Raw genomic sequence first — 23,255 nt, 5'->3', positions numbered from 1 at the left:
GCTAGAACACACCCAGGGAACACAGTTAAAGAGAAGGTTCGACCGTTTTTTTAAAAGTCAGCAGCTACAAACACTGTAGCTACTGACTTTTAATAAGGACACTTACCTGTCCAGCGAGCCCACGATGTCGGGCACCCCCCCAGGCCGATCCGTCCATCGGATCGGCGGCTGGCACCGCCATCCTAACTAAGGGATACAGGCAGTGGAGCCTTGCGGCTTCACTGTCAGTTTCCTACTGCGCACACGCGAGCGGCGTGGCGCTCTGTGAACGGCCCCGTGGTTTTCTGGGAACACACACAGTTCACAGAAGGCAACGGGGCTGCTCACCGAGGAGCAGGACACGCCGCGGAATAGGAAGAGGCAGATTAGGAAGACTGCCTAGCAACAAGGGTTTCAGGTAAGTTAAATTTTTTTTTTTTTTTTTTTTTTTACATGTTTTTTTAAAAAATTTTAAAAAGATTTTTGATGCATTTTTGATGATTTTTTTTAGAGTGGTCCTCCACTTTAACCCCTTCTGTGCCAGTGACATTTATACATTGATCAGTGCATTTTTTTTTTTTTTAGTACTGATCACTGTATTGGTGTCCCTGGTCCCCAAAAAGTGTCACTTGGGGTCAGATTTGTCTTCCGCAATGTTGCAGTCCTGCTAAAAATAGCAGATTGCCGCCATTACTAGTAAAAACAAACAAAAATAAATAAATCCCTAAATCTATCCCGTTTTGTAGACGCTATAACTTTTGCGCAAACCAATCAATATACCCTTATTGGGATTTTTTTTTACCAAAAATATGTAGCAGAATACATATTGGCCTAAACGGGTGGGGGGCTTATCGGAATATGGAAGTCCCCTTTAACAAGGGGGCCCCCAGATCCTGCCCCCCCCTCCCCATGTGAGTGGGGTACATTGTACTCCTGCTCATTCGCCAAAAAGTGTCAAAAAGAAAAAAAAACTGTATTTTTAATTTCTCTATTAAAAATTTTAAAAAATGTCCCCTGATGTAGATCCATAGTCAATCACGGAGCCTGCCGCACCCGGAAAAAAAAAAGCTCCGCACTCGACGAAGGTTAACTGCTGACTGGCCGCTCCTCCGTCTCCCAGTTCCTAAATAAGCATGGGGTGGGGTCACCAGGTGACTTCACCAGGTGGCCCCCCTCCTTACCTATTGAAGAACTGTCAGATGGAGGAGTGGGAAGTCGGCAGTTAGCCCTCAACGAGCGCGGAGCTTTTTTTTTTTTTTACGTTCAGCTGTCAGCAGGGAACCTCGCTGACAGCTGATGACTCATTGGTTGTTAGGACGCGGCGACTGGCTTCCCAGCCTGCTCCTTAGAAACCAGCTATGCACAGTGTGTTTAACCACTTCAACCTCAGAAGGATTTGCCCCCTTAATGACCATGCCATTTTTTGCGATACGGCACTGCACCGCTTTAACTGACAATTGCACGGTCATGTGACGTTGTACCCAAACAAAATGTATGACTTTTTTTCCCACAAATAGAGCTTTCTTTTGGTAGTATTTGATCACCTCTGCGTTTTTTATTTTTTGCGCTATAAACAAAAAAAGACCAACAATTTTGAAAAAAACAATTTTTACTTTTTGCTATAATAAATATCCCCCCAAAAAAATGCAAAAAAAAAAAATGTCATCAGTTTAGGCCAATATGTATTCCTCTACATATTTTTGGTAAAGAAAATCGCAATAAGTGTATATTGATTGGTTTGTGCAAAAGTTATAGTGTCTACAAAATAGGGGATAGATTTATGGCATTTTTATTATATATATTTTTTTACTAGTAAAAAATAGGCGGTGATCAGCGATTTGTTAGCGGGACTGTAACATTAAAGCGGACAGATCGGCCACTTTTTTGGGACCAGTGACATTTATACAGCAATCAGTGCTATAAAAATGCACTGATTACTGTTTAAATGACATTGGCAGGGAAGGGGTTAACACTAGGAGGCGATCAAGGGGTTAAGTGTGTCCTAGGTAGGTGTTTCTAACTGTGGGGGGGGGACTGACATGGAGTAGAGAGATCGCTGTTCCTAATCACTGGGAACAGACAATCACTCTGTACTCCCGTGACAGAACGGGGAACTGTTTTATTTACATTGACAGATCCCTGTACTGGCTCTCTGTGGAGCGATCGCGGGTGGCTGGCGAACATCGCAGCCACCGGCGAAACGCATTGGCTGCGGCGTTGTGCACGTCCACTGTATCTATTGCACGACATACACCTACGGCGATTCACGCAGTAGAGCCGACCTGCCGCCGTTTAATGATGGCTGGTCGGCAAGTGATTAAAGAGAAAAAAAAAACGCAACACTTGCGTCTTTAGTGCGATTCCATTGAAGTCTATTAGTCGCAAAACACAAAAGTCCCTTACCCTTTTTAAAAAACACAGCGCTGCAAAATGCACAGCTGTGAACTACATCCATAGGAAACCATGTTAAATGGAATGTAAATGCATTTCTGCAAAACACACTGAAAAACGCATAAGTGTGAACATAGAGTAATGGTGGCTCCACTCTGGATCAAGGAGCAGTTGAGAGCTCTTTGGACAGCAGTATTGTCAGTCTGGATGGCAAACGGGCACGTAAGTGTCATCTATTGCAGAAGAGACTTTTCATGTACTGTACTAAGAAGTTGAAAGCAGCATCCATATATCAAAACATGTTTCCTTTTTAAAGGACTATTAAGTCATAAAAACTTTCTCTCAATATTCTTTTCTTTCAGGTGTGGCGACATTGGGTGTATTAACCTTTTCAAAACCGGCTCTGGAGCTAATGGGTGCAAGAGTCAGTAATCCAATTGATAAAAGAAAATGAGCCCAGCAAGAGGCATGGACTGCTGAAGGTGTATAATTTGTACAGGCTAAAGTTGTAGATCTACCTTTCGAGGACAAGAATTAGACTTGTATAAGAACGTTCCACAGATTTTTATATGATAATAAAATTGATTATCCAAAATGTCTTGATTTTCCTGGAATGGTGGCACTAATGTAATGCAGTTAGAGGTTTAGTCACATGAAAAGTGTTTTTATGGCTTGAAACACTCTTGAGGTGCTCTCTAATCTAAACACCAAAGCTTCTAAATTTAGTAATTTTTTATAAATGTTGATTTGACAGTGCTTCTAAGGCCGCGTACACACGGTCGGACTTTTTCGGCTACAAAAGTCCGACGGACTTTCTAACGAACAGACTTAACTACATACGATCACACAAAAGATTTGAAGCAAGTTCCAAATCTAAAGTCCGTCAGATTTGCGACTGGAAAAGTCCGCTAAAGGTCCGGTGGAGCCCACACACGATCGGATTGTCCGCCGGATTTGGTCCGTCGGACCAGTCCGGTCGAAAAGTCCAACCGTGTGTACACGGCTTAAGAGTCAGAGACTGCAAATGTTCTTTATGAATACCAAAGCATTCCTTACCAGTGGCGGCCCGTCCATAGGGGGCGCACAGGCGCCGCCCCCCCCTCAAGCTATTGAAAAAAAAAAAAAAAAAGCCCTTTAGAGGTGTTCCGCCCAAAAAAAAAAAAATTAGAAGCTAGCAGCTACACATACTGCAACTGCTGGCTTTTAACAATAGGACACTTACCTGTCCTGGAGTCCAGCGATGTCAGCACTGCAGCTGATGTTTCCATTAGCTGTTGGGTGCTGCTGCCACCATTGCGAGTAAAAGGGTACCCGGCAGTGTAGCCTTACGGCTTCACGCCAGGAAACCCTACTGCGCATGCGCGAGGCCCCGCTCCTCTCTCCTACTGGCCCAGCGACGGAGAGGAGGAGGGAGCCCCGCGGTGATGTCACGGGCGGCGGCCCGGACTCCCAGAGGTGGGAACAGGTATCCTGTCCCCTAAAAGGTGCCAATTGTGGCACCGGAGGGGGAGAGGAGACAAATGGGACTTTTGGGTGGAACTCTGCTTTAAGAGTGTATGGGCGCCAGACACAAAGCTGTCTATAGGAAGCTTCCCAGCTTGCAATCAGCTGATTGCAGGCTGGAAAGCTGATTTGCCCGTGTTTAGATCGTGTTCGGGGTGCAAGTGATGCGCCCCGAACACTCCCCACTCTACTGTCATTTGTCTCTGGCCTCCTTTCCTAACTTTTTATTGGCCGGGACTGAAGGACTATGGGTTTTGCTTTTTGCGGCACCACTTCTGTTTTTCTGACTTACTGCTCTGGGAGTATAGTCAGTACCGGAGAGAAGGACGGCCAGGCTCCAGTATAGTGGGGTCTATATTTCCAGTATGGAGGGCAGTGGTGCAGGAATGGCATTATAGCAGAGGTCGGTACCGGGGAAGGGGAGCACAGTTGGGCTCGGTGCACTATTGTCAGCGCTCTGCCCCCTTGCCGTACCCAGAGGGGTCTGTGGGTGACATCGGGGGGGGGGGGGGGGAATGGTCTGGAGCCCCATGTGACCAGGGGGTGAGGCGGCCTCTGCTGCTCGGATAGCTGCAGTGTGAGTGGAGGATCTACTGTGAGGCTGCACCGAGGAGGGTCGGCGGGGATATGGCCGGGATCCTGAAGGTAAGAGAGTATCGGTCGATCCACAAATACTGACCGTCATCCACTAATTAGTGTGAGAGATACCCAACTGAGAATGAAAGCTGAGTGACAGTGATCTGAGTGACAGATGGGCACAGTGGCTGCAATTGATTTTGAGCACCAGCCTCCACTGATGCTTACAGTCATAGGTGGAGAGTTAATAAAACTGGAGGGTGCGGCTCTGCATAGAATCCAATCAGCTTCCAGGTTTTAACTGAGAGCCGCAGCAAGAATCTGATCCCTGCCTTTACAGTTCATGCCGGTGTGAATGTAGCCTGAGGCGTATAACTTTTATCACATCTCTTGCCTCGGCTTTGCAGTGGCTGCCTGGAGCTAGAGATCTGTTGACAGACTATCTCTGTAGGGCTCACCATACATGTTACAATCTTCTATAGATCGACCAACAACTATGTAGCACAAGGGCCTGCCTGTTTGGATAGATGAGGTAGGTCCTCATTCCACATAGTTTTGGTAAATCTAAAGTTGATTTTATGATCAGATTGTAAGGTATATAGTGCCATCTAAATCCATACTGCTTAGTTGAGTACTAATGGTTTACCACCAGTCAGATATTCTTACCTGTGTTTTATCCTCCCTCCTTAGCAGCTATCCCTGCTCTCTTGCTGCAAGCCTAGCTCAGGGTGGCAATCCTAGTTGGTCTCTTGTCCTAGTGCACCATAGACTTTATAGCTGCCCTTTTAACTTCCAGCTGGGAACAGGGTAGGAAACTAGCTGAGGGGTAAAGATTTCCAATGCCATTCCTGCCCCTCCAGCACTTATCTGTTGTGGCAATAATCTTCTGCTGCCCACCTCTGACAGTGTACTGATCTATATGCTTTTAAACTCCATACCCAGCCTTGGAGGCTGTGTAACAGCATATTGCCAGCAGTCTTTGGCAAGTGCAATGATGGCACTGTGCTGACCAATAAGAGTCCTTTCTTCCAGGACAGAAAAAGACTCATGTATAGACATGCAATGCCTCTAAAGGGCCTGGCAGAGACCCCCCACATGTCTGCACATGTGCAAAATCATGAGGTGTGTCTAAGCATGAGCGGACTTTCAGCAAAATGGAGGGGGGAGGTACTTTTTATTGGGGTGAAGATCTGCTTTAAAGCCCTCATCCTCTTCCCCTTTTTTCCCTAGCCCCAGCTTACAAGATGGTATGTTCTGGAAAATTCAGCTGCTCAGTGGATCCAGCGTTGTCCTGCAGAATCCTCTTCTCTACTGCCATTGATCGGGTCCCGCAACTCCATGTTTTTGTGTGATGTCATCAGGAGGCTGTCGGCTCTTCTGGGTTCTTAAAGGAGAAGTCCAGCCAAAGCTCGTTTGGCTTGGCTTCTCCTATGGATCACAGGAGTGCAATTCGTTTTGCACTCCTGTGACATGTTTTCAGCAGAGAGTGGACTGAAGTCCGCTCTCTGCTGACATCACAGATATCTGTCCAGGCACCGCGTCATCACAACAATGGATGTCTGGATCCACCAGGTGCCTGGACTGCCACCGGTCTCAGGCACTTGGCGAGCTGCTGAGAAGGCCCGCTCCGCCCTCTCCACAGCTTGGCGCTCCAATGATGGAGGAGGGAGATGAGCAGAGAGCTGTGACCTAGGTAAGAATGAATATGGGGAAAAAAAAGAAAAGAAAAACACATACTTCTTTTAAGGCTGGGTTCACACATATGCAGCCGCGGTTTCAGTGCTGCAGTCCGGTGCGATTTTGTTCACCATGTTTCTTATGCAAATTTTTACTGAAATTGCACCTGAACCGGACCCAAAACCGCACCTGAACCGGACCCAAAACCGCACCACACGTGTGAACCAGCTCATTTGAAAGCCAGTTCAATTCACGTTATGCAATTTGGATGTGGTTAAACGCATCCAATTTGCATATAGGTAAACCGAGCTTAAGAGAAGTATGGCCAAAGCTTTTTTTGGACATGCATTGCTTCTGGTTCATGGGTGTGCACTTACTTTTGCAATCCTGTGACCCAGTGTATATTTGTTCGATGTTGTCTATGTCCCACATGTATGTGCATGTGTCTGATTGGTCTACTGTGACCAGCCACCACGTGATTTGGGCTAGTCTAGTACCAGTAACCTCAATTAGTCACCATATTTATATTTTACATTATCCAGTATGTGTTCACTGTCATTCAATAAGCTCCAACTTTTTTCTTTCCCCTTCTGTTTGGGAAATATTTTTGTTTAGTTTTTCCAGGGGCTGGATGACAGACACCACTGTATACATTTGAAACGTGGATGTACAAGCCTCTTTATAAACACACGTTTGGGTTCACATATGAGCACACAGCGGCTCACAGCAGGAGTCCGGTGCGTCTTTGTTCACTGGTTCAGGTCCGTTTTCAGCCAGAATTTTTGGCTGAATTCTGACCTAAAATGGACCAAAAGACGCATAGGGCTCCTGTGCAAATCGCACCAGAGCCACTGCGGAGATATTTAAACCGGCTCCGTAGAGAGCTTGTCACAATCTCCTGCCGTGCGAATTGGATGCCCACATCCAAATTTTTTTTTTATAGCGCAAAAAATAAAAACCGCAGAGGTGATCAAATACCACCAAAAGAAACCCATTTGTGTGAAAAAAGGACATAAATTTTGTTTGGGTACAACGTTGCACGATTGTCAGTTAAAGTGACGCAGTGCCGTATGGCAAAAAATAGCCTGGTCATTAAGGCGGCAAATCCTTCTGGTCCTTAAGTGGTTAATTTCTGTACTTATTCGTTTTGGTTTCTTTGTACGTATGGATGGGTTGTTACCAACATGTTGTGAAAATTTCATGTCAATTGCACCTTTATAGAAATATATTTACCTAGAAAAATGGTGACATGTTAAATACTGTGTGTATGTATATATATATTTTTATTATACACACACATATACATACACTTTTTTTTTTTTTTAGCAAGGAGCGGTCTCAAGCTTCAGCCATGGTCGGCAAAAACTGACAACATGGGCTGTTTTTAAAGTGATTGTAAAGGTTCGCTTTTTATTTATTTTTTTTAATAACAAGCATGTTATACTTACCTTCTCTGTGCAAGGGTTTTGCACAGTGCGGCTCCGATACTCCTTTTCTGGGGTCCCCCTCTTCGGCGAGTGCCCCCACGGAGAGCCAATTTCCATGGGGGTTACTCGTGCGGGCGCGCTCTCGAGTCCTGCTGTTGCGTCCACTGACAAAAGACAGCAGGACTCGGCCCTGCCCCCCATGTCCCTGGATTCGAATGACAGCAGTGGGAGCCCATGGATCCTACTGCTATCAATCTATCCAATGAGGACCCGAGATAGTGGCTGGAGCTGCTGGGCTCGTCGCTGGAATGATCGGGTTCAGGTAAGAAAAAGGGGGTCTCTGGGGGGCAGCTGCAGCACAGAAGGTTTGCAAAGAATGCATTAAGGTGAAAAAGTCTGAGACTTTACAATTCCTTTAACAGCATCGAGGTATGGCATCATCTTTAAAAAAAATAACCTTTCCTATTATCATGATTCAGATTCAAACAACCTGGGGTTTTAGTCAGATAAGCATGAAACTAGATAAGGATTTCACACAATGGTTTATTTCCCCATTAAAATATATATGCTAGCACATCACAGTTTGGGGAGATGAGGGCAATAGTCTGTGTGATCCTTGCAGAAAGATAGCGGTCAGGTTTGTCCACACTGGTTTCTCGGCCATCATTCTTCGGTCTCTTCTATTTTGGTGGTCTTTACACAGGAAAGATTTTTGTGCAGTTTACTTTTTAGCGACAATTAAGACAGCTGAAGGCACCAAACCTGCAAAATTCATGAGGAAGAAGAATGAGTAAACACAAAATGTGGATCAAAAAAATGGCAAAAGAACGTTTTAAAAACAAGTATTATAAGAAATATCTACCCTGTCTTCATATAAATTTGTGTGGCATCTCTGTGGCTGGAGATGAGCTACATTATCAGGTAATACAGAATGCTGGCAAGTATAGCAATAAAAAAACCAAAAAAAAACAAACACTGTTCTGTAACAGTTCGCCACACCTCAATTCATTCACTCAAAGCTGTTTACTATCATAAACTGCACTTTTTTTTGGTTATTACAGAACTTAAAAAGGGGTGGAGACCAGATAAAAATAAAAATACTGACTATTGTCATATATGAACGCTTTAATAATTTAAATAAATTTACTGAATATATATATTCGCAATGATAGTGGATTCAATTTTTGGCAATGATACATAGTGGGAAGTCACAAACTGTAAATAAAAGGTGTTGGCGCTAACAATCATCAAATAAAAAGTGAATGAAATATAATAGCATGTGCCATACATAATATACTGTACATGTAAAATGCATACTGAGAAGTCCAATGTGACAATACCCAACACCAAATATGAAACTTTTTAAAAACATTGAATAAAGTGCTTCTAAATGAATGTGTCTTCAAAAACACTTCACCACGAGTGCTCATGGGGAAGCGGGGATTATCGCCATTGGTTTAATAAAGGAAGCCCTTGAACAAGGTATTCCTGATAAAACTTTAGAAGTACTTTTGCCTCCAAATGCCAAGAAGTCATACCAGAAAACTCCTGGCATTACCTCAATGTTCTTCATAAGGACAAAGCCCAGAAACGCAAGTGTGTTCTCACATCACCAGCCTTGTCCAGAGGGAGTTTTATAATGGAGAGGTGCAAACCTGGGAATCCATCAGATTTTTCCAAAAGCGCATTTTGACCTACTGTAAAAAGAGGTCAAACACCTTTGGTGAGTTGCCATCTACCTCATGAGCACTCGTGGCGAAGCATTTTTGAAGACACATCCATTTAGAAGCACTTTATTCTATGTTTTAAAAAGTTTTGTATTTGGCGTTGGGTATTGTCACATTGGACTTCTCAGTTTGCATTGTACATGTATATTATGTATGGCACATGCTATTATATTTGATGATTGTTAACCACTTGACGACCGCCTCACGCAGATATACTGCGGCAGAATGGCACGCGCAGGCAAAATCACGTACCTGGTACGTGATTGCCTTCCCGCAGGCGCGGGGTCCGAGGCGGTCGGCTTTGGTCTGGCAGCGATCAGAGATGAGGGGGAGGCCATCCATTCGTGGCCCCCCCCTCGCGATCGCTCCCAGCCAATGAGAATCTTCCCCTGCCTCTGTGTAGTACACAGAGGCAGAGGAAATGATGTCATCTCTCCTAGGCTCGGTATTTTCCGTTCCGGCACCGAGGAGAGAAGACTGCAATGTGAGTGCACCAACACTACACACACAGTAGAACATGCCAGGCACACATTACAACCCCCTTTACCCCCCGATCCCCCCCTGTCACACTGACACCAAGCAGTTTTTTTTTTTTTCTGATTACTGCATGGTGTCAGTTTGTGACAGTTAGTGTGGTAGGGCAGTTAGTGTTAGGCCCCCTTTAGGTCTAGGGTACCCCCCTAACCCCCCCTAATAAAGTTTTAACCCCTTGATCACCCCCCGTCGCCAGTGTCTCTAAGCGATCATTTTTCTGATCGCTGTATTAGTGTCACTGGTGACGCTAGTTAGGGAAGTAAATATTTAGGTTCGCCGTCAGCGTTTTATAGCGTCAGGGACCCCCATATACTACCTAATAAATGTTTTAACCCCTTGATTGCCCCCTAGTTAACCCTTTCACCACTGATCACCGTATAACTGTTACAGGTGACGCTGGTTAGTTCGTTTATTTTTTATAGTGTCAGGGAACCCGCCGTTTATTACCGAATAAAGGTTTAGCCCCCCGATCGCCCGGCGGTGATATGCGTCGCCCCAGGCAGCGTCAGATTAGCGCCAGTACCGCTAACACCCACGCACGCAGCATACGCCTCCCTTAGTGGTATAGTATCTGAACGGATCAATATCAGATCTATACTAGCGTCCCCAGCAGTTTAGGGTTCCCAAAAAACGCAGTGTTAGCGGGATCAGCCCAGATACCTGCTAGCACCTGCGTTTTGCCCCTCCGCCCGGCCCAGCCCACCCAAGTGCAATATCGATCGATCACTGTCACTTACAAAACACTAAACACATAACTGCAGCGTTCGCAGAGTCAGGCCTGATCCCTGCGATCGCTAACAGTTTTTTTGGTAGCGTTTTGGTGAACTGGCAAGCACCAGCGGCCTAGTACACCCCGGTCATAGTCAAACCAGCACTGCACTAACACTTGGTGACGTGGTGAGTCCCATAAGTGCAGTTCAGGCTGGCGAGGTGGCAAGCACAAGTAGTGTCCCGCTGCCACCAAGAAGAAGATGCCCTTCCTGCTGCATTCGCCAATCCTAATTGGGAACCCACCACTTCTGCAGCGCCCGTACTTCCCCCATTCACATCCCCAACCAAATGCAGTTGGCTGCATGAGAGGCATTTTCTTTATGTCCTCCCGAGTACCCCTACCCAACAAACCCCCCAAAAAAGATGTTGTGTCTGCAGCAAGCGCGGATATAGGCGTGACACCCGCTATTATTGTCCCTCCTGTCCTGACAATCCTGGTCTTTGCATTGGTGAATGTTTTGAACACTACCATTCACTAGTTGAGTATTAGCGTAGGGTGCAGCATTGCACAGACTAGGCACACTTTCACAGGGTCTCCCAAGATGCCATCGCATTTTGAGAGACCCGAACCTGGAACCGGTTACAGTTATAAAAGTTAGTTACAAAAAAAAAGTGTAAAAAAAAAAAAAATATATATATATATATAAAATAAAAAAAAATAGTTGTCGTTTTATTGTTCTCTCTCTCTCTATTGTTCTGCTCTTTTTTACTGTATTCTATTCTGCAATGTTTTATTGTTATTATGTATTATCATGTTTGCTTTTCAGGTATGCAATTTTTTATACTTTACCGTTTACTGTGCTTTATTGGTAACCATTTTTTTGTCTTCAGGTACGCCATTTACGACTTTGAATGGTTGTACCAGAATGATGCCTGCAGGTTTAGGTATCATCTTGGTATCATTCTTTTCAGCCAGCGGTCGGCTTTCATGTAAAAGAATCCTAGTGGCTAATTAGCCTCTAGACTGCTTTTACAAGCAGTGGGAGGGAATCCCCCCCCCACCACCACCGTCTTCCGTGTTTTTCTCTGGCTCTCCTGTCTCAACAGGGAACCTGAGAATGCAGCCGGTGATTCAGCCAGCTGACCATAGAGCTGATCAGAGACCAGAGTGGCTCCAAACATCTCTATGGCCTAAGAAACCGGAAGCTACGAGCATTTCATGACTTAGATTTTGCCGGATGTAAACAGCGCCATTGGGAAATTGGGAAAGCATTTTATCACACCGATCTTGGTGTGGTCAGAGGCTTTAAGGGCAGAGGAGAGATCTAGGGTCTAATAGACCCCAATTTCTTCATAAAAGAGTACCTGTCACTACCTATTGCTATCATAAGGGATATTTACATTCCCTGAGATAACAATAAAAATGATAAAAAAAAAAAAAAATGAAAGAAAAAGTTTAAAAATAAGATAAAAAGCAAAAAAATAATAATAAAAAAAAAAAAAAAAAAAAAGCACCCCTGTCCCCCCCTGCTCTCGCGCAAAGGCGAACGCAAGCGTCGGTCTGGCGTCAAATGTAATCAACAATTGCACCATGCATCTGAGGTGTCACCGCAAACGTCAGATCGAGGGCAGTAATTTTAGCAGTAGACCTCCTCTGTAAATCTAAAGTGGTAACCTGTAAAGGCTTTTAAAAATGTATTTAGTTTGTCGCCACTGCACGTTTGTGCGCAATTTTAAAGCATGTCATGTTTGGTATCCATGTACTCAGCCTAAGATCATCTTTATTTCATCAAAACATTTGGGCAATATAGTGTGTTTTAGTGCATTAAAATTTAAAAAAGTGTCTTTTTTCCCCAAAAAATGCGTTTGAAAAATCGCTGCGCAAATACTGTGTGAAAACAAAAAATGAAACACCCACCATTTTAATCTGTAAATCTTTAAAAAAATATATAATGTTTGGGGGTTCAAAGTAATTTTCTTGCAAAAAAAAAAAATATTTTTTTCATGTAAACAAAAAGTGTCAGAAAGGGCTTTGTCTTCAAGTGGTTAGAAGAGTGGGTGATGTGTGGCATAAGCTTCTAAATGTTGTGCATAAAATGCCAGGACAGTTCAAAACCCCCCCAAATGACCCCATTTTGGAAAGTAGACACCCCAAGCTATTTGCTGAGAGTCATGTCGAGTCAATGGAATATTTTATATTGTGATACAAGTTGCGGGAAAGAGACAATTTTTTTTTTTTTTTTTCAACTTTGGACAAAAGTTGTCTCTAAATGATATATTGCTCAAACATGCCATGGGAATATGTGAAATTACACCCCAAAATACATTCTGTTGCTTCTCCTGAGACGGGGATACCACATGTGTGAGACTTTTTGGGAGCCTAGCCGCGTACGGGACCCCGAAAACCAAGCACCGCCTTCAGGCTTTCTTAGGGCGTAAATTTTTGATTTCACTCTTCACTGCCTATCACAGTTTCGGAGGTCATGGAATGCCCAGGTGGCACAAACCCCCCCCCCCCAAATGACCCCATTTTGGAAAGTAGACACCCCAAGCTATTTGCTGAGAGGTATAGTGAGTATTTTGCAGTCCTCACTTTTTGTCACAAAGTTTTGAAAATTGAAAAAAGAAAAAAAAATGTTTTTTCTTGTCTTTCTTCATTTTCAAAAACAAATGAGAGCTGCGAAATACTCACCATGCCTCTCAGCAAATAGCTTGGGGTGTCTACTTTCCAAAATGGGGTCATTGGGGGGGTTTTGTGCCACCTGGGCATTCCATGGCCTCCAAAACTGTGATAGGCAGTGAAGAGTGAAATCAAAAATTTACACCCTTAGAAATCCTGAAGGCGGTGATTGGTTTTCGGGGCCCTGTACGCGGCTAGGCTCCCAAAAAGTCCCACACATGTGGTATCCCCATACTCAGGAGAAGCAGCTAAATGTATTTTGGGGTGCAATTCCACATATGCCCATGGCATGTTTGAGCAATATATCATTTAGTGACAACTTTGTGCAAAAAAAACCCCAAAAATGTGTCACTTTCCCGCAACTTGTGTCAAAATATAAAATATTCCACGGACTCAACATGCCTCTCAGCAAATAGCTTGGGGTATCTACCTTCCAAAATGGGGTCATGTGGGGGGGTGTGCCATCTGGGCATTTTATGGCCTTCAAAACTGTGATAGGTAGTGAGGAGTGAAATAAAAAAATTACGCCCTTAGAAATCCTGAAGGCGGTGATTGGTTTTCGGGGCCCCGTACGCGTCTAGGCTCCCAAAAAGTCCCACACATGTGGTATCCCCATACTCAGGAGAAGCAGCGGAATGTATTTTGGGGTGCAATTCCACATATGCCCATGGACTGTGTGAGCAATATATCATTTAGTGACAACTTTTTGTAATTTTTTTTTTTCTTTTGTCATTATTCAATCACTTGGGACAAAAAAAATAATATTCAATGGGCTCAACATGCCTCTCAGCAATTTCCTTGGGGTGTCTACTTTCCAAAATGGGGTCATTTGGGGGGGTTTTGTACTGCCCTGCCATTTTAGCACCTCAGGAAATGACATAGGCAGTCATAAACTAAAAGCTGTGTAAATTCCAGAAAATGTACCCTAGCTTGTAGATGCTATAACTTTTGCGCAAACCAATAAATATACGTTTATTGACATTTTTTTAACCAAAGACTTGTGGCCGAATACATTTTGGCCTAAATGTATGACTAAAATTGAGTTTATTGGATTTTTTTTATAACAAAAAGTAAAAAATATCATTTTTTTTCCAAATGTTCGGTCTTTTTCCGTTTATAGCGCAAAAAATAAAAACCGCAAAGGTGATCAAATACCATCAAAAGAAAGCTCTATTTGTGGGAAGAAAAGGATGCAAATTTCGTTTGGGTACAGCATTGCAGTACCGCGCAATTAGCAGTTAAAGCGACGCAGTGCCAAATTGGAAAAAGTCCTCTGGTCTTTAGGCAGCCAAATGGTCCGGGGCTGAAGTGGTTAATGCCAACACCTTTACTTATAGTTTATGTGTATGCAGGAGTGATTTTTTCACTTGTTTAAAAGGGGCAGCTACAATATTCCAATTTCACATTCAAGGCGCCATCACCAGCTATGTTGTTAACATAGTGGGATGTAGTGCTGTAGTTTTCCACCAATACCTGGAACCAAGTTGGGGATGGCTGCAACATCTCTTGACCATCTTAAGCGATATGGGATCACACTCTTTTGTTACCTTGCTTGTGGAACCCTATCGTAACCCCAACTATCATTACTAGCTATTTGAAGCCCATCTATAAACAGGGGCGAAATGCAAGGTTTTCGGAAGTATGTTGTTGCAGGTGATTTGTGACTAAATCTGGCCATTCAATGGTAAATTTTCAAATGTTTATTCGAAAAATCACCCCAGTACACTCAAGAATTCCAACAGAGATTTGACAAATGCTATTTTCTTCTAACAACCAATTCTGATATGAATGGAATTTAAAGAACAAAAACAAAATACAAATAATTTAAAGTCGTCATCCCTATAGAAAACCTGCAGTATTTTCTCCTGTGAGACACTCACCAAGCTCCTGCAGTGGTTTTTCCATATCTTCTTCAGTAAACACCCTTCGTGGGAAGCTAGTCAAAAGGTTAAAAGGTTCTTCTACGCCACCGGGCCAATTTAATTCCACATACAATCGGACAGCAGCCAGCTGCTCTCGTGCACGAAATGTTTGTGATAGGGCAGTGCCATCCAAAAGGCGGACCTGAGAGCAAGAACAGTTTTGTGCTACTATAAAAATGATTGACATCACCTATAAAACTTCATCATTTTCCATAACATATATTACTGCCATTGGGAATTTTTCCATTCTGCAATATAAACATCATTTCTGCTTCGCAACTAAAAACAATGGCTTCAAAAATATTTAAAAATTTACAATTTTCTGGAAGATTTACCTTATTCAAGATATGATAGATTTGTGCAAGCTTTGATAATCATTCAATAGAGATGTGTTCTAGATAGCACACAGTGTAATTCAGTGTTCCTGGATTTACCTGTATACGACACTGATCATACTCCTTCTTAGTAGGTGGCTCCTGTGTTGGAGAAGATGGGGAGAGTGCGGGGGCTTGAACAGGTGTCTCTGCTGGAGGGGATATTGGATCTGATGTCTCTCCACCATACTGAAAGAAAGGAGAATTACAAGTTGGAATAATACAAATGTACCTACCATCTGTCCTATAGATAGTACTAGGAGCTATTATCTGGAAGGCTCAGGGGATGTTGTGCTCATTATCACTGTGGTGACATTATCCAGGGCCATTTTTAGAAATCATGGGGACTTCCTTTGACCCCACCCTCAGCCCCAACTCTGGCCCCGCCCCTGACCTAGTCCAGCTGGCTACTGATGTTTTCTTGCGACCAAGAGCTGTTTTTGGCAGCTCGGTCTTTGTGCACGCAAGAGGCACGCTTTTAGCACAAACATGGATTGCCCAGGGATGCATATGCGCAGCGTATGGGGGTTAAAGCTTTTTTGCTGCTGCACATATGGGTTACTGGGGTGTAAAAGTGTTAAAGGGGAGTGGTTGGGGGTGGTAAAAAAAGCAGCTCAGCTGCGTGTTTTTACTGCATTTCCAAACGCAAGTGTAAAGTAGTGTCTCACTGTGCTGGTTATCAGCATTATGGTAATCACACAACACAGCAGGTGCTTTATGGCTCTGTCAAAGTGTCCATGGCTGTTGGGTGCTGAATTTGTTATAGCTGTACTGTGTTAAGTCTGTAACACGAAGCACAGCCATACGTTATCAAAGCCAGCACCCAACAGCCATGTCACACTTTGACAGAGCCATACAGCACCTGCTGTGCAATTACCATAAGGCTGATGATCATAAAATAAGCACAGTGAAAATTCTGAGCACTCTAAACATATTAGTGTACTTCACAGATCAGCCACACCACCTGCTGCCACTGTCAACTTTAGACTTGCTGTTCCCTGCTGTTAGCCACTTCCCATCAGTCTCAGCACCTGAGGGAGCAGAGTGGAGCATGTACACAAGATCACTCCATAAGGGAAGGCAATGGGCAGCCGGCTGGCCGGCACTACAACCTGCATCCCGAAAAAAAAAAAAAAAAGTCCCTCCTCTGCTCTCACCCCCTGGGTCCCTCTGTTAACCCGATGAAGCCCAGGAGAACGTAATTATACACCCCCTTAAACAAGCAGGAAGAGGGGTGCAGTTTAGGAAGGCCTGTTTTTTTATTTGGAAGAAATTAACTACAAAGCTGCTGGGGGCCCCCCCTGTAGAGCTGATAGGGCCCAGTACAACAGGACTGATTGTACTGCCTTAGCAGCCCTGACGTCTCTGGGGGAAGGTGCATAACACCCTGCACTCAGTTTTTTCTAACTCTTCTAAGTACAATGCAATTGGGTGTCATTTAAAATGTTACTAAACCCAGGACCCTGCATTCAATGTATCTGGTCCCCAAAAGTACACAGAATATGGAAATGTATCTTATTATATTTAGTAAATATAACCTGCTTAATACCTTTTCACATCAGCAGTATATAGCAGTCTTGTGACTTCTATCAGTGTCTGGTTAAAGCGTGTAGGAGGAGTTTTCATTCGACAAAGCCTTCAGTATTTACTACCCAACAACTAGAGGGATACTCCTGTGCCTTTCCTGAAGGTAAGAAAATGCAGCAGCTTGTACTCACCCTTCTGGCTCTCTCGGCTTTATCCCTTGCAATTTTTTCCCGGACACGCTCTCTGTAAATGAGAAATGCATATAAAAGCTTCTGCCATCCATCATGCAGCAGAATATAGCAGCTGTTAGTGGTTAGTGTTCTTTTCAGAAAATCGACATATTGAAGTCTTTTCTCAGCACCTCCACTGCTCCGATAAAAGAGATGGGAAACACTGGGCCAAATCCCATTTTCCTCTTCTAAATCATCTTCTTTTATACTTTAATTGAGCATATTTGAGAGCTTTGTTCAATGTATTGCACATCTACCTGGGATTTTTAGTCTGTTGTTTGGACACATTTGCTCCTTTTCACCTCTTAACATCTCCAAACTTTAAGTGATCCTAAATGCTCAAACTGACAGGCCGGGCAAGGAGAGTTTTAATCAGAGAAGCAGCTGAGAGGCCCATGGTAACTCTGGAGGAGCTGCAGAGATCCACAGCTCAGGTGAAAGAATCTGTCCACAGGACAACTATTAGTCGTGCACTCCACAAATCTGCCCTTTCTAGAAGAGTGGCAAGAATAAAGCCATTGTTGAAAGAAAGCCATAAGAAGTCACGTTTGCAGTTTGCGAGAAGCCTTATAGGAGACATAGCAAACATGTGAAAGAAGGTGCTCTGGTCAAACGAGACCAAAATTGAACTTTTTGGCCTAAAAGCAAAAAAACGCTGTGTAGCGGAAAACTAACACTGCACATCACCCCGAACACACCATCCCCACCGTGAAACATGGTGGTGACGGTACCCATCTTGTGGGGAAGCTTTTCTTCAGCAGGGACAGGGAAGCTGGTCAGAGTTTATGAGAAGATGGATAGAGCCAAATACAGGGCAATCTTAGAAGAAAACCTGTTAGAGTCTGCAAAATACTGAAGACTGAGGCGGAGGTTCACCTTCTAGCAGGACAACCACCCTAAACATACAGCCAGAGCTACAATGGAATGGTTTGGATCAAAGCATATTCATGTGTTAGAATGGCCCAGTCAACGTCCAGACCTAAATCCAATTGAGAATCTGTGGCAAGACTTGAAAGTTGCAGTTAGAGCTTGAACTATTCTGCAAAGAAGAATGGGCAAAAATGTCACTATCTAGATGTGGGAAGCTGGTAGAGACATACCCAAAAAGACTTGCAGCAAAAGGTGGTTCTGCAAAGTATTGACTGGGGGGGGGGGGGGGGTGAATACAAATGCACACCACACTTTTCAGATATTTGTAAAACATTTTGAAAACTATTTATCATTTTCCTTCCACTTCCTGTGCCACTTTGTGTTGGTCTATCTACATAAAATCCCAATAAAATACATTTAAGTTTTTGGTTGTAACATGACAAAATGTGGAAAATTTCAAGGGGTATGAATACTTTTTCAAGGCACCTTTCAAGTCTATGGCTGCTAGAAATGCATCTTTATGAATCGGATACAAGGAAGTTCAGTTATTTCAAATTGAGCATCAATCTGAATTTGCCTGTGCTACAGAGCTGGGTTATGAAGAAACCGTTTTTTGTTGTGTGGATTTTTTGGACTTTAGTTAGCTGCTAGTTTTCTTGCCAGCTGTCTAAGGGCCCAAACACAGAGATGGATTTGCAGGTGTATGGGGTGTACTGCATAAAATACGCTTGTATTTGCAGCCGCTATGCAAGTGTATTCATAGGAGTTCATTGCAAAATACAATGTACAGGGGTGTACATGTAAATGCCGGTACTTGCATTTTACAGGCACGTGCATTTGGGAGTATCTTTTTCAAACGTGAAGCATGCGTATTCAGGAAAACACACCCATACAACGTGCGTGTAAACACATGTACTAGCGTTTACACGCATACAGCAGTTTTTGTAATTCCTTCCTATTTGCAGAACTGCACAGTACCTGGGGCTCCCAGGCACCACAAATACAAGCATATTTTTTTTTTTTTGCTGTATGTCTATACATATGCAATTACATTTATGTGCATGAGTCCTGAAGAAAAAACATTTTTGATAACTGGACTGTTTTTTTTGGAAGGAAATACCTGCTTTTTCTCTCTCTCTCGCCTTGTCCAACACATTACCTAGACTTGGTTGAAACAAATAACCTCTTGTTGGGGAACTGGCAGACAATCGCCCGCCTGGATGTCACATGGGAGCATTGGCTGTATCCGTGCGTCCCAATAGACAGTACTGGGACTGCCAGCATGGGGATGCATGCAACACCAAACATGGTCCTTCATGGTGCACTGATTAAAATGTCTCGTGTGAACAAGGCCTTCAAATATCTCTTTTAGGTCCAGTTTGGGGAGGTTCAACACAAATCTTACCTAGATTGCAGCTTGTTTTACGTAAACATTAACACTTTCATTAAGATCCGAGTTTACCCCCAAACTGGAGCCAATTGGTGCATTAAAGGCTTCAACCAAAGGGTTCACTGCTTGCTATACACACTGCTCTTATACAAGCTGAACAAGGCCTTGAACAACTTTTTTTTTGTGACACTCATTTATTTTCCGGACCCCTACATACAAGAACCAACCTGGCCAGTCTCTCCTCTTGCTTTTCTCGCCTCCTCTCTTCCACTGCTTTTTGCATCTCTTGCTCTTGAAGTTTTTGTTTGATTGCAATTAACTCTTGTCCCTGTTTTCGCCTCTGTTTCTCCTGTTCAATACGCTCTCGTTTTTCTCGATCTTCACGTTCTTGTTGCTTTTGGGCTATCAGTTCCATCATCCTATAGATATAATCCTAAAGATTTATTGGGCAATGTACACTGTAGTTGCACAGCATAAAACACAATGTGTGCACAGTATGCAACAAGGTTGTGGCCATTGACACAACACAGGCCATTCACAACACAGTGATAAAGTCAGCCTAGTAAAGAGGGGTAAATATCCTGCAGCTCCACCTACTGGCTACAAGTGGTAAATATATATTTTTTGGTCCTGATTAAGCAAGACAATATACACTCTTTTCTTTGCTTCCTCACCTCTACCAACAGTTAAATGTTAACTTAAGTTTTTGCCCTGCTGCAAGATGCTCAAGTCGTAGCATACACAGGGCTAAGGACTTTTCACATATAGCAGTATTGGTGCTTGGAATGAGCCACATGCTACCCCACATCTGGAAGAAATTAGTGTTTTCTTTCCCCCTGCCAGCTTAACTGAATGGTAAATATACACTATGAACTGACTGGTTAAGGGTCGTACCACCTCCTTTTCATTGCACTGAATGTGTAAAGCTATTTGCACTTTAGTGTTCTTTTGGTGCAATTGTAAATATAAGGTTTTGGGACTTTTTTTTCAAATATCTCTATTATGTAAAAATATCAGAAAAATGGCGCTAAATCTAAACATACATGTGCATTTTAAACCACAAATAAATACAATTTATACAATAGTGAAAAATCCAGAAATTGTGATTAAAAAAAAAAAATGAAAAAAGTGCTGAAACAGAAGATTTAGTCCACCAAGGCCATTTTGCAAAGGCACAAAGTGAATGAGTCCTATGGACAAAGCCGTAAAAGTTTTATTAAAAAGAATATTATATAGTTAAAAGTGCCGCAACACTCGCAGTATAATATACACAACAAAATGGGCAAAGATAAGACAAGCCACATCAGGGAATCTAGCCAATCCCCTGACATTACCTGACAAAACGCGCTGGGCGTGGCTACGATATAAAAAGCATTACTCTTTTTATCTTCGCTATATGGGGCTTGTATTATCTTTGCCCATTTTGTTATGTATATTATACTGCAAGTGTTGCGGCACGTTTTAATATATAATAATCTTTTTAATAAAAGTTTTACAGATTACACTATGGGCATATATTTTTTTTATCTCCTAATAAATTTATAATACTGATAGAGCAATCCTGGTGGGAGACGTGTCTGGTGCCTGAAGTATCCTGCTTAAAAGGATATAAAAAGCGATTTCGACCATTTATTTAATGTTTTTACTTTATCTGGTAAGAGGCACATTTATGCGTTGTCACTTGGTGGTGGATGCAAGGGAAATTTGAAGTGTGGGGATTGACTTGTGTGTATTCATTTAGCTTTGTCCATAGGACTCTGTCACTTCTTTGTGCCTTTGCAAAATGGCCTTTGAGGACCAAATCTTCTTCTGTTTTACATTTTATTTTTAATTGCAATTTCTGGATTTTTCACAATCGTACTAATTTATTCATTTGTGGTTTAATACTCACATGTGTGTTTTGATTTAGCGCCATTTTCTCGTATATTTGTTTTTGCTGTTAGTGTCACAATTGATGAAGTGGCTGCTTTATCACTTATTCGTTTACACGCTCCAGCGCAGGTTTTCTACATAATAATTAGTAAGTGCAACACACCTTTTTGTCTGTTTTTCCCTCTGCTCTTCAGTTAAACCTTGTCTTTCTTCTGTAAAGGAAACAAACTACAATCAGTCGAACAAATGTGATCTTTTGCAGAAGCAGGTCTTCCTACTATTATGTTTTTGGATAGAAGGGGAAAAAAAAACCCTGTTAAATATGTATTGCTGTCTGTGTCCCCACTGGGGAGATTCACCACTTCTATTTTTCCTGGTGATCATTGTTACCTAGGCAGGAAGTGATGTAAAATCCAAAATTTTAGAGTTGTCCCTAGAATAGGAGGAGAGAATAAATCTTTCAATGGGGAAACTATTCTGGTGACAACTGTCCAAAAGGGAATTCTCTGCATTTTATACAGTTCTTCTCTCACTGCCTGTGGCATTTTCAGGACAGGCACTGAAGGGAAATTTCCCCAATAACATAAAGACAATAACAAAAAAAAAAAAAAAATGAAAAAGGAGTTTTAACTTGTCCCTATTCTACAAAAAAAAAAAATTACAGACACTAGAAAAATGAGAGTGAGCTATGGTTTACTTTTTGGCACAAACACAAGATTTCTTCATGGAGAATTAAAATAGATGAAGTCCACTAACTATATACACACATACACACACTGATCCGCCATAACATTATGACCACTGACAGATTAAGTGAACAACATTGATTATCTTGTTACAATAGCATCTGAAAGTCGGTGGAATATATTAGGCAGCAAGTAAACATGTCTCTGAAATTGATGTGCTGAACACAGGAAAAAATCCAAAGGACACAGCGGGCACGCATGGGGCAGGGTTCTGTAGATGAACGCCCTCCCAGTACTAGAGAGCCACCCTGTAGCCGTCTTTTGGCTATAGAGCAGTACTATAGTGGTTAAGCTTTCTGCCAGGAGTATGGATTAGGCCCAAAGTCAAGATATCAAACCTTCAGAAATAAAAAAAAAAAAAAAAAAAAAAATCACAATAGGTACACAGGGACTTTTCTGGCTAACAAAAAGGTAACAATGGGCATCTCGTCTTTTTTGAAAACAGGGCACGCACCTTCAAAAGGCTAAAATGGCTGTCAGTTTTTTTGTAACCATTTTAGTTTCTTGGAGTGCGACACTCCCGGGCACTAAAAAGGGTCAAAAAAATTTTTGTTTTTTATAGGCAGGCCATGGCTTTTCTAGGTGACATATACAGCTGCTAGATCACTTTTATTAAACCAACAGTGCTCCATTTTGTGCTTGGCTCAGCTGGGGCAGAGAGCAGGGGTCCAATAGACTTCTGATGTTACAATAAAGAGTACCTATCACCTGCCCAAAGCTATTTCACAAAGATCATTAACCCCCAGAAAAAGAAGAAAGAAAAAAAAAAAATTTAATGCACCCCCATAACCCTGCATATACACATATATGAGCGCACACATATGTAAACAACAACTGCAGCAAACATAATCAGTATCTTTGAGCGTACAAAGTAAGAGAAATCATTTTAGGTCCCTGATTTATAGCGGGCTCTGAACAAGCGACCTTGTAAAGGCATTTAAAGCGATTCATCACCATAGAAACAAATAAAAGTCAGTAGCTACAGATACTGTAGATGCTGGCTTAATAATAGGACACTTATCTGTCCAGGGATCCAGTGTATTCCGCACCCAAGCTGGTTCTTCGGCTGTCTTTGGGTCCAGGCGCTGGCATGTTTACTTTGGGAACCTGGCGGTGACA

The 23,255-nt window shown here is 42.8% G+C and overlaps 1 protein-coding gene across 1 annotated transcript in view; it reads right to left on the bottom strand.

The window, feature by feature from the left end:
• Window positions 1-8,076: 8,076 nt before the first annotated feature.
• Window positions 8,077-23,255, bottom strand: part of UBXN1 (UBX domain protein 1) — a 41,477-nt gene continuing 26,298 nt past the window's right edge. Inside the window, exons 5-10 of the mRNA XM_073605292.1 lie at window positions 21,554-21,602; window positions 19,746-19,937; window positions 17,220-17,271; window positions 15,562-15,690; window positions 15,086-15,269; window positions 8,077-8,315 (exon numbers count right to left, since the gene is read on the bottom strand). Of these exons, the coding sequence (XP_073461393.1) occupies window positions 8,275-8,315; window positions 15,086-15,269; window positions 15,562-15,690; window positions 17,220-17,271; window positions 19,746-19,937; window positions 21,554-21,602 (647 nt within the window). The 3' untranslated portion in view covers window positions 8,077-8,274. The remainder of the gene's footprint in view (window positions 8,316-15,085; window positions 15,270-15,561; window positions 15,691-17,219; window positions 17,272-19,745; window positions 19,938-21,553; window positions 21,603-23,255) is intronic.

Source organism: Aquarana catesbeiana, linkage group LG11 (assembly GCF_042186555.1).
Source record: "Aquarana catesbeiana isolate 2022-GZ linkage group LG11, ASM4218655v1, whole genome shotgun sequence".
Lineage (NCBI taxonomy): Eukaryota > Metazoa > Chordata > Amphibia > Anura > Ranidae > Aquarana > Aquarana catesbeiana.
The sequence above is the reverse complement of the archived record's forward strand: the minus strand, read 5'-3'. Positions and strand labels throughout refer to the sequence as shown.